At 35.7% G+C, this 12180-nt stretch overlaps 1 protein-coding gene across 1 annotated transcript in view; it reads right to left on the bottom strand.

Annotated features, from left to right (window-relative positions):
* The window catches only part of MUC5AC (mucin 5AC, oligomeric mucus/gel-forming), a 54974-nt gene that overhangs the window by 32385 nt on the left and 10409 nt on the right, over positions 1–12180 (bottom strand). Inside the window, exons 12-30 of the mRNA XM_088525797.1 lie at positions 11363–11473; positions 10891–10960; positions 10542–10679; positions 10294–10458; positions 9452–9546; positions 8621–8747; positions 8005–8260; positions 7414–7463; positions 6772–6872; positions 6493–6644; positions 5852–5990; positions 5649–5762; positions 5152–5331; positions 4401–4640; positions 3643–3799; positions 2959–3087; positions 2548–2692; positions 1288–1331; positions 980–1186 (exon numbers count right to left, since the gene is read on the bottom strand). Of these exons, the coding sequence (XP_088381923.1) occupies positions 980–1186; positions 1288–1331; positions 2548–2692; positions 2959–3087; positions 3643–3799; positions 4401–4640; positions 5152–5331; positions 5649–5762; positions 5852–5990; positions 6493–6644; positions 6772–6872; positions 7414–7463; positions 8005–8260; positions 8621–8747; positions 9452–9546; positions 10294–10458; positions 10542–10679; positions 10891–10960; positions 11363–11473 (2620 nt within the window). The remainder of the gene's footprint in view (positions 1–979; positions 1187–1287; positions 1332–2547; positions 2693–2958; positions 3088–3642; positions 3800–4400; positions 4641–5151; positions 5332–5648; positions 5763–5851; positions 5991–6492; positions 6645–6771; positions 6873–7413; positions 7464–8004; positions 8261–8620; positions 8748–9451; positions 9547–10293; positions 10459–10541; positions 10680–10890; positions 10961–11362; positions 11474–12180) is intronic.

The following is a 12180-nucleotide window of genomic DNA, read 5'->3' as shown; positions in this document are numbered from 1 at the left end:
TTCATTTTACTACATGTAATTGATTGGTTTGTATCTTGGATCTACATTTATTAATCCCTTCTGAGTGTCAAAGTTCTGATTCACACCTACTGGAAAACAATGGAAAGTAGAGCATTTATTTCCCAAGTCTATGCATGAGTCCTTTTCTTTTTCCACATGACGTGACTCCTCTGTGGTTTTGCTTCTCCACTTGAAGTTATAAGGTTATTAAGGAAGCATTATTAGTATCCTTACACTGTCATATTGCACATTAGCTCTGCTATGCAGAAACCATTTCCTAGCTGGAGAGCAGTCTATGAACTTTTCATAGTTTGCATATTCAGTCAAGATGATGTCTCATTGCGAAATGGCTGAAAAAAAAGCTCTCCTCACAACTTCTGCGATCTCAAAACCTGCAGTTCTTCATTTTATAATAAACACGTTTCATTAAACATCATGTGGTCATAGTAAATAGACATTACCAACCTAAAGAATGCTGAGTAGGAATTCTATGATAATTTCAATATAATGCCAATATTTTAGCAGTCCACTTACTAATGTAAAGAAAAATATCATGAACCCCACCAGCAATTTTAATGAATGCAGTCATTTTAAAATTTAGTAGGAAAAACAATAAATGAATTATTCTTTCTGTAAAGATTATTTTAGGAGTTGTTATGAAGAGAAATTTTAATAGGAATTGCAGAGAAATAGTTACAACTATGTATGGAAAATCTGATACAGTTTTCTTATAATTTGGTATGAAAATAAGCAAAAGAATAATACGAAAGCAGTGTGCAGCAGTTTCCACTGGTGTTTCAGAAGTCTTTTTTTTTGGTATCAGTTTGATTAACAAATGCTGACTGAAACCAAATGCTATTGTGAAATGAGACTGTCATATATTTTGAGTTTGATTAATTAGTTAATTATGGTATAATTCAGCATCTACATTCACTTGATAAAGAATAGAATAAGTTCACATGGGCAATAGAGGATGTACCTGTCGGAGTAGTGGCAGGCGGTGTAGTGCTAAAGTGAAATAGTGTTGACATAGTAGGTGTCGTTGTGATTGGGCATTCAGTGATAGTCCTTTTAAGTTTTCCATTGGGACCACAAGTTGCAACAATACATCCTCCTGTGCCATCAGTAGTATTGTAGATCACATCATTATAGTTATATATCTTTCCCTCATAAATGCACTGGCATGCTGCAAAATCAAAAAAAAAATGTTTTGAGTAGGTGCCTGAAACACAGAGCAGAGAGTTTCACATGCATCCTCTTCAGAAAAAAACAACTTTGTTAACATACCGTATTCATCATATGTGCAATTTTTGCCACTAGTTGTGCATACACTGGAAAAGAAAAACAGAAATAATGAATATCAATATATTGGTTAATTATATCATTCAACTGTTTCAATTTTTCTGCCAATCTTTTGCTATTCATTGTATGTTTAAATGTAGAAAGACCCTATCTTTCTTTGCTTCAGGTATTCAGTTCTGCTGTACAAATTCAAGTTAGGTAGGATCATTCAAGTTTGGAGGCTGGGGAAAGATCGGGAGTTGATTTGAAGGAGGGTTGATTTGGCATCTCCTGGATAAGTTCACATATCCCCTTGAAAGGAAAGTGCAATAAATGTAGCATTTGAGAGAGGATCATTGTATTGCTGATGTTGAGGTTGTCCCATAGAGAATTTCCCCCAGATATCAAAAAAAATCACCTGCAAGAACATCGTCTGTTTTTCATGGGATTTATCTCTTATTTATTAAGAATTAATTCCCAGTATCTTAATTTACAGTGACTAAGGGTATCTGTACACTGAATAAACTTCAGTGAATTAACAGGTTACATTTAGTACAATTAATCACATAGATGATGCAGAGCAAAGTTGTTTATGAACTGCAATGCATTCTGTGAAATTTGTGGAACTGTTTAGATGGGCTTAGTGCAAAGCTCCTTGCTTACTCTAGCTTCACTGCTTGTAGTACTCAGCCTAGCTACTTTACATAAATCTCAGGACATGAGTTAGCTGTTTCTACCTTTGTCGTACTTGATGCAGGGCTTATCAGCATTTTTCCTAGCACAGACAGCTAAATTCATTATTTCTGACAGAATATGTAGAAATACTTACTGACTGTAGCAAATACGTAAGCACCAGTAGAACAAGAGAAACAAGCACTACACAACTAAAATTAATTGTTTCCTGAGTTCTAAATAATTTCACATAATGATTTTAGGGATAGTTTGATAAAAATTCTCTGACTACTGCTGTTACTACTATTATTAATTTATTCTTATTTAATAGTAATTATTATAATAATTTAATAATAATAATAATAATAAAATTTAAAAAACATGTCAATGAGGGTACAGAATGAGTACTAAATTAATCTCTCTACAGTAAAATGTTTCACCATGCCATCATTCACTTCCGTTAAACAAAGAAAATTAGACATTAATTAGTAGCTTATGGAGGGCCTAGCAAAATAAATAAATAAATAAAGCATGATGAGTTATGTTTGAACCACAACTTTAAACTCAATATTTAAAAATCTTGACTAATCCTACCATGATTTACAGTTCTCCTCTGAAGGCATCTGCATTCCTGGCTTGTATCGTTTTCCATTATCATCATAACAACCACAATGTGAAACACAGGTCATGCTTTCTTCATCAAAATAGGGTGTTTTGTTTGGACAGTGTGGATAGCAGCCTGCAAAAATATGAGTTATATTGATACTAGGCCTTTCATACGTAGAAGTAACTCTACACTCTGCCAATATGTTTTCTCCCAAATGATGAGACAAATGTCACCCTCTATTACTGCTATTCCATCAATTGCATGTTGAGCTTGGGAGCGTTTTTCTCATATTCATTCATAGACATTTCGTGTATTGGTTAATATGATTTTTTTCATTATATTCCATTTAATCTTTTTTTTTTTAATAAGAAGAATGAGATATGCATAATTATATTTACCTTCCAAACCTCTCAGCTCATGAAGGCATTTCCCACTAGGGTTGTTGCAGGTCTTCATACAAGGGGCTCCACATGGTTTGTAATGCCATTCACATTCCCCTTGTGGATTGTAGTAATCACAGAACAAAGCTACAGGAAGGAAAAATGGCAGAAAGATACACTTGATTTTTTTGTTCTGAGGTCCTTCATTGTTTGCTGGGTGAAAATCCCATGTCATTAGCATGTTCAAGTAAGAAAGAGGTGAACAGTGTGTCTCATTTCTAATTTGATTATTAGACCTTGATCATCCTTTGAGACTAATGTTATAAAGCATCAGAGTTACATATGAAGCATTTAATTATTGAATTTAGCTAATATGCATTAATATTTGTAAATAAATATCCATGTATATTAATTAAAATCAGATGTAGACAGGCAGGAGTACAACATACTATAATAATTTTACAGTAGCGCATCATGATCAACAAATAAATAGCAACAGCACCACTAATACAGGTACTAGTGTATGGTTTCATTTTAGTAAAATAGATTGGCTTTCCCTGATTTACCCAACTTGCTTTCCATTACTTTGCTGCATCTAGAAAATACCAATGGCGCCTCTCTACTTCCTACTTGTTTTTCTTTTTGTCAATATTTTCTTTCTCTTTGTCCCTCTGCTTCAGAAAGCATTGTGGTGAGACTCACGACAAATGGAAGGGGTTCGCCATGAAATGCAGATGTCCAACTCATTGCATGCTTGAGCATAGGCAGCTACTGCTGTACAGAAGCATTCACAGTCTCCTCCAGTGTCACAGGCACAAGCATCATTCACACATGCTTGGTAATACTCATTTGGTTCAACCTGTTGGAGAAAAAAGATCTGAGTTCTATTTCATACAATTTACCTCTTTTTTGAAAAGGCATTTTCTCTTCTAAAATAAACAAGTAAAATACTTTGAATTAACAACTCTGGGAGTTGTTAATTAACAACATATGGGAGAGAAAGGAGAGAAATGAAGAAACTAGGAGGTTATTTTGAAAAAGCAGTTTTGAAAAATGTAAAATAAAACTATTAATAAGTCATAACCCTAAGAGCTATCTGATGTTAAAGACACTTTCACAGAAATAAATGTTACTTTAATAGATTCTAGCATACAATCATAAGGCATCTGTTTTAATACAAAATGATAAAAATCACAAAGGCTCTGAGATTTATCTATGATTGTCACTCCTAAAGACAAGTGAGATGATAGTATTTCTTCCACTATCATTTTTTTAGGGGTAGAAGTTTATGTCATAGCTGAGGAAGTGCAGATGAATATCTATTATTTCTATGTAGTTTCCTTGGAACTTCTTACAGCTTCATGTGCTAATTTAACTCCTCACGTATTGTACAGCTATCCCACTTAAAAGCTAATGTAAGCTCTGACTCAAGAGAACTTCAGAGTGAAAATCTGTCATACCTGTGAGTGACACTTTGCAAATACATCACTGGTGATGATGCTGCATTGCTTCTGTGCCCATGAGCTCCTGTAAGGGTTCGCAGCACAGGGATCCTTGGTACGATTAGCATTTGGGCAAGTGGAAGACACTTTCCAGCTGTTGCCAAACTCTAGCACATTCCCTACCACTGACTGACTGCGAGTAGTGAAATCATTGTTCCCGTTGCCATCATAGTTTCCACAGAGGCCACAGACATGTCCCTGCATGGGTGTAAGCAGAAAAGGATGGAGATCAGTAACATGTAGCATCTCATTAGCTGAGAGTAACAGACCTCAGGATGAATCTCATTTAGGAAGGTCTCTTTAGTAATAGTAGAGGACAGCCTCTTAAAACGAGTTTCATGAAGAGCTGCTTCTACCTTGTTAGAAAACATAGGGAAAGAAGCAGAGTAGACTTGGGTTTTGTTGCTAGTATTGAGCTAGTTAGCTTTATCAAATTCTGAACATACCTCTTTACCGATGGCTTTTCATGAAGAAAGTTATTCATGTAGCTGTAGTTATGCAATAACATGTTATCAGTTATGCTGAATAACATAATTTATGGAAAACATTCAGTACAAAATCTACACCAGGACTGCAAGGATAATAATATGTAATTGTTTTTCTTTCAATCTTCCAGTTGTAATCTTATTTTCCTTCTTTTTTTTCTCTAAGACATAATATGAAAATAAGTCAGAAAAAACAGCTTCACATTTTGGCTTTTAACACGTACCTTAAAGCCAGGGCTAAGCTTGATGAATATACTGGTTTTCTTGTCCCACATAAGTATCAGGCCAACATTAGTGTCAACCACCAAGTAGATGCCCATGGAACGGATTTGGAACGGCATTTTTCCTCCAGGTGTCCTCTGGATGACATCAGAGTGTCCATCACTGAGCACCAACTCATAGTTCTGGGACAGAGGCAGAAAAAGTAAGAAGGCAATTAAGTAAGTAAGTCAGATGTTGTGCCTGATTTTATATTTTGGTAGTAGCTATTGTTGAAATAGTTTTATTACCAACAAAATGATTCTATTCAACAACTAATTTTAGCAATTTCATTGTAGAATTCTCTCCTTTGTTTTCTATAGCAGTGGGCAAAATTGTTGACAGTGAGCAAGGAAATGTAATAACATTTTCACTCATGGACACTTTTACAATACAGTCTATCTAGGAGAGGCTGTTCCAGCATATAAGGCCCCAGGAGCAACTTATTAAAGACAATGCTTACCCCCATGAATACTTTAATAGACTTAGAGCAAGTGGTTCCTGTAGTACCACATGGAATGTTCTCAGTGATGACTCTGAAGGTTCCCTGATTCAAACTTTTTTTACCACAGTAGTTCTGAAAAGGTGAACGATATTCAAAGTTAATGATGCTGGGCACATGCAAAATGTTTCAACAGTGCAAAATCCTGGAAAGCACTCTGTTACCTGGACCAGAACATATTCACAGTCTCCTTCAAAATCAAAACGTTTGCCATCAAAGGTTGTGTAATGCCCATCTCCATAAACAGAACAGGTTTCTAGGCAAGGTTCTTCGGAGCAGTGCCATTTTCTATTTATACATGTGCTACATGAGATGAAAAGCACCCCGAATGTTAGAAACGTATATATACACACAATATCTATACATTTCTGCATGCACATTCATCAGAGTTTAAAATGTAATGTCTATAATGAAAAAGTCAAGTTTGCTTGTTTATAGCAGAAACAAAGCATAGCTCTAGAGTCTTTGGGATGTGTAAAAAGACTGTTACTTCATTATATCATGAATTGTTTGAGTTAGGAAAGATGTTAAATCTTTCATGTTTCGGAATCTTACTGGATGTACTGAAATACAGGGATTGCCTGTAACCTGAGAGGAAAAAAAATCCGAAACCTATTGTTCTTCTGACCACTTGCTGTGTGGCACTGTAAAAAAACAAAAAGGTCATGCTTCTTAGGTGGAGCGTCTTGTATAGGGTTCTACGGGCTATCATTAATTTGGAGGCTATGAGTGTGAAAAGCTGTAATTCACCTAAACTATCCCCTTTCAGATGCTTAAAAATAGTATTTTTCAATAATGTTCTTACCAGTTGTTGCAGCCAACTCTGATTGACTCTCCTGGATGATAGGAATTCCCATTGTGAACACATGGACAGTCCTCTGCAGCTATACAGCCACCTTTGTCATCCAGCACTTGATTGCCAGGACATACACAGCCAGAGACACACTGCGTTCTGTACTGTAAGGACCATGCAGAAAACATGCATTGATATACTGCCCTGAGGTCCATCTACAGCTGGTAAGTGGAAGAGAAATCTACTTTAATATGGTTCTAACTTTAATATTCCTAAAGAGTCTATACTTACGCAGTCTATGTCCAGAGTCTGACAGCTCTTCTGGCACTCAGCTCCTATTATGTCTGACGTGGCATTGCCACAGTCAATATAGAACATGGGAGGTGCACAGACTAGAAGAGAGAAAAGCCATGAGAAATGTGAGACCAAACATGTATTTATTCCTCTGTGTATACCTAATGCAGAAAAACAGAGTCCTTTGTGAGGAGTACACTACTAGGATTCATTTAACCAGAAAGCGAAACTGAACTGAGACCATCTTTTTTTTTATGCTTTTTTTTTTGATTGTCATGGAAATTAATGTTTAGTTAACTTCATGCAAGTCTTCATTTCAGCAAAAAAAAGCAACAAATAAAAGACTGGCTTTCAGTAATTTTATATGAAATGCAGAAGTTCTTTTCCTCATATTGAATATATTAAGCAGTGACTAAATGTTCTTTTCACCTGGATAACCCTATTACAACTTTTTTCTAACATTTGAAAATTAACCATGTAGTTCTTTATGTTTCAGAAATGTTCACTATGTTACCAAGCTCATTAGTTTATTTTCATGACTGATTTCAATCTTAAGCAATTTATATCACTACGACAAAAGAGAGCAATCTGAAAAGTTGGAAGATGGAGAAGTAAAGGACATCTTAAGTGATATTTTACCTTCTTCTGTTTTCCCTCCAATGCAGCTCAGCTTTCCACGGATGCAATTGCTGTAAGAAAACAGAAGGGAATTATATCTGCTTCTCTTGATAGGTTTCAGTTTGTTTCCTAAGGAATTTGAACTACTGAAAAATCACCACATGATAAAACAGAGAAAACATGTTCTTTAGTACAACTTTGTGCTATTTACATGTACTTTATGTTTGAGCTGTCCAAAATGCAAGTGGGTTTTCTGTAAGAACATGTTTGTTGAATGTTTGACATGTTTGTCTGATTTAAATCGTCCTTTAGAGTATTCCAGATTTGACTCATGCTGTTAATTCTAATGGATTATCAAATTTATTGCATTTGCCCCTATGAAGAAGTCTTTTAAGGTCAGGGATAAGGAAAGTATGGTTTGTTGGATTATTGCACTAGTCTAGCTGCAGTTTTACAAACACAGATCACAATAACAATTTCCAAGAATTTGTGGTTTTTCACATTGAATTTATCAGGGAGAGAAACTCTTTGGATTTGGATAGATTGCAGTTGCTAGACATCATTTCATAATTGTCCATAGCTATTTCAGTCTTTTGTTTACAAATCTCTTACCATACAACACCATTATCATGAATAACTTCTCCAGAAGGTAGAGAGGTTCCTTTGTAGTAACAGGGACAGCTAGAAGCAGGCACACATTTGCCACTTTCATCCATGTAGGTTCCATTTACACAGGTGCAGCCATCAACTGGGACAAACTTGATGTTGCATGTGACATCAGGCTCACTCAGAGATCGGCAAGTGGGTTGACAGGTATCAACATTGTAAGTATACTTCAAGGTTTTGGGACATGAAGTGGTGTATTTTTCTTGAGAGAGTAAAATAAGGTGAGTAAATATTTTTTGTACTTCTAGATGAAAATTTATCTCTACACTTTTAAGTGCCATAAATACCATTGTTTTTTAACTAGGTCAAAGGAAATAAGTTAAATTACATTAACACATAAGTATCATTTTTCTTTATGCTTATTTTCCTTCTTCCACAAAAATATTTATTGTAAAAGTGAAATTAGAGAGAGCCTACTTATTTTATTCATACTGTTATACCAAAAACACAATGTAACACAGTTTGGTGTGGGAATCCTGTGTGTCTTGAAAAATGATCTGTGAGACCTTCAGATGATCACTTTGAACATCACTTTGAACAGACAAAGGAATGTGGAACTTACTGCAGACATTGCTCCTCCATCCAGCAAGGAGAACTCCTTTGGCAGCACAGGCCCTGACGTAGCTTGAAAGAGCAGCGCACATGCAGTCCTCACTTTTCTCACAGTTACAGGTATCAAATATACAGTTCTAGGGACACAGGATAGCATGTGATCATCAGATTGTCATCTCGAAGTAATGTCTCTTTATAGTTTTTACACAATCAAATTTGTTGGCACTAAAAGCAATGTGATCCAGGTACGCAAGCAAATGTATGCCTGCTTTTCACTTAAAAATTGCCAGGAGACCTTGTGGAAAAGATTCCTGGCAACAAGGGATAGCAGTTAGAGCCCTACAATTCCAGAACTTCACCACCTTGAACTCATGGAGCAATTTTGTTCACATCTTATCTAAATCTCTTCACTGGTTTTTACATGCTATATGCATTCTTGTCTTGACCTTGGATATATGCAAAAGTAGGTGATTCCTGAGAGGGGTTCAGAGCAACTAAGTAAAGTACTACTTAAGCTTCCTGACTAAAACTTTAATTACATGTCTCAGGAGGGGATCCTTTAACCTGACAGAGAATTCAAGCTCCTAGCTTAGACATTTAGATTAGTGCCTAATATTACGGTCAACAGAAATACCCTGTAAGTTTGGAAAGAGAGATAACTTCACAAAGAACTGAGTATTGTGATGCATAGATAAAAAAATAACTGTTGGCTAAAAAAAGGACAATCATGAATACTTTGTTTCAAACAGACCCTCTCAATTGACAAATTATTCTCTCAGGTGTTCATATCAGGAATGTGCATCTCATTCTTTTAAACAAGAACAAGTTATAAACCAAGTACCTTCTGGTAAACTTCTGGGTTAACTGTTGAATGACATTCAGCAAAAGGTCCTGTGGTATCAGAGAGCAGTCCACACCAGTGCTGAGCATACTGGTCTGTGAATTTAGAACATGTTAAGAATTTTTATTGTGCTTCATTGGCTATTTTTTTCTCATTGTAACTATACTTCATTCAGGGAAATTGCAGGGAAATCTACCTTTTCCTGAAAAAAAAAGCAGTCTTCTGCTTCCTCTATACAGAAATAAGATTTTTTGATAAAATGAATCTAGTTAGTTCATTGTACTTGTCATGAAATACACAAAATACTCATAGCTACATTTTGATAAAGATTCCCATTGTGCACTAAACTACACTACACTACACTAGCTCCGCCTAGAAGCCAGAAGGGTGGCTTGTGGATGATGAAAAGGTTGGTATTTTACTGGTTGAAGTGAAACCTAAGAGCTAAGAACTGATTAATTACAAGTTCAGCTCAAAGTTTGACAACAGAAAGATTACACTGGGTCCAGCCTTCAGTGGGCCCATATACAGATTCTTTTCTCTATGGCACTCAGTGGTTTCCAGGAATTAATCCATTGTACACTGTCTTAAGTAACTGTCAAAAAATTAAAAAAAAAAGAAAACAAAACCCAACACTTGCTGTCTTATAACAAAAGAATATTTTTGAACATCCCAAATTATACACTAGACCAAAGTTATTATTTATTAACTGAATACTTCTAGTGTCTTCTGAGGAAAATAGTGTGAAAATGGTCCATTGTTATTTCAGTTTAAATGTTTAGTTGTTGATTAGGTTATTTCTTCCTTCTATCTTAAAAAAGGAGAGGTTACTATATGCTTACCATTTTCTATGCTGAGGCTGCAGGGGTTCTCAAAGATGTTTTTAGCATCGTGACAGTCAGCTCGAGTTTTCCATGTGTTGCCATAGGCAGCTGAAGTACCTTCTATTACACCACTGGTTGTTTTGAAGTCATCTGTCTGGATATCATTGAAATTTCCACAGAGACCTAAAAGTAAGTGCAATGGCTGTGAAAGTCTCCAACAGAACCAAGCATAGTGAGAAGGCAGTTGTTATCATAAGGTTACTTACCACAGGTCTGCCCTTTATGTGATGGATCTACATTTATAAAAACTTGCATGATAGGCACAAGCTGAATTTCTAGCTGAAGACCAAAGGTTGTTTGCAAAATGATGAAGAAAGATGATGGCCTGAAGATGGTAACATTTGCTAGGGAGAAACAATACAACAGATATAATTTCATACAGCCAAACCCTATTACTTTAAGATTACCCTATTAAGATTAGAGATTAAATTCTGATTGAGTTCCTTGGGGTTGCTGCTATGTAACTAAAGGTAGAATTGGCTTTAAATAAAGCAATATAATAACTCTTTAAAGTCAAAGGCAACAACTACCACAAAAATTTCCAAAGGAACTTACCTGCAGAGAATGGCAATTGTGTGTAGATCATATTCACAAATACACTGCCAGAAGGCTGGATCAGAATGTTCTGTTCAAAGGAAAAGGCAATTAGTAAGCATGTGTAGGACAGATAAAACTACATTCCAAATTATTTTTTTAAGTAGTACAGTTCAGCATTAAGGAAAAGAAAATGGAAGAGCTTTGATGATTTTATGATTTCTGTACTATTTCGCTGCTCTTTGTGATAGTGGCCCATTGACTATTAGAGCAAACAAAGAAGATAGATAACTAATGACAGGGTACTAGGAGAATCTTAACTTCCAAAGTACGGACTTTAGTCTTATTTTTCTTTGATTAAAGTACGATAAAAACAAGATGTACAAAACAAGATGTAGTTTTCTAATCCATGCTGTTGTTTGTCACTTGCAGCAGTCTATTCAATTTTGAAAACATCCCTGCAGAATGTTAGGTGTTCGCCCTTGCTACTTACAGTTTGTCCTCCACTTATACTGATGGCTATACCCTTGAGGCACGTCTCGGTGTCAGTCATGCCACACTTACGGATTTCTCCCAAAACAGTGAAATCGTTGCTGTCACAGAGCTATAAGAAAAAAGGAAAATATGCCTAGTGTCTTACAAAGGATCACGCTCAAATGGCATTCTTAGTAAAGTGACTCTTAATATTGTTTATTGTTTTTCTTCCTGCTCATATGGCCTTATATAACCGTATACAGTCACCAAAGTAAGTGGGCATTTACGCATGCTGCGCGGTAGAATCTATACATTATTTCCAACATTAAAGGTTAGAAACAGAAAGAAAAGTTAGACACATTAAACTGAATGTTAAAGCTTCCTAATGCTTAGGTAATGCTAGTTGAGTTCTCTAGAGAAGACAGATCAAGTGTGACCTTCTTGCCCATCAGTTAAGGCATTTAACTAAGAGACAGGTAAAATGATTCCCAGTCTTCTCTGCGCAGAACAGATTGAGTGCCAAAAAAAAATGATGGTCTGAACATTCTTTTAATAGGAAGGAGATATCCATTTAAATATCCTCTCATAGGGGAAAAAAAAAAAAAAAAGGAACTGAAACCACTATCCACTAAGCTAATAAAGAAGAATGCAGATTTTCTCCTGATCATGATTTTTTAGAGCATGTGTTCCGTGTGCATAATGGGCACATTACAGGGAAACGTGCCGAACACTATACATCTGAACATATCTTAGGACTTTCTTGGTATTGTCAAGACTAACTGGAGGAAAGCTGAGATGTAGCACTAACTCTATATAGTAACTCACTGTCAAACTCAT

This window comes from Tinamus guttatus, unplaced genomic scaffold (assembly GCF_059628265.1).
Source record: "Tinamus guttatus ecotype Peru unplaced genomic scaffold, ASM5962826v1 Tinamus_guttatus_pri_ptg000240l, whole genome shotgun sequence".
NCBI classification, from domain to species: Eukaryota; Metazoa; Chordata; class Aves; order Tinamiformes; family Tinamidae; genus Tinamus; species Tinamus guttatus.
This window is presented reverse-complemented; position numbering and strand designations above follow the sequence as displayed.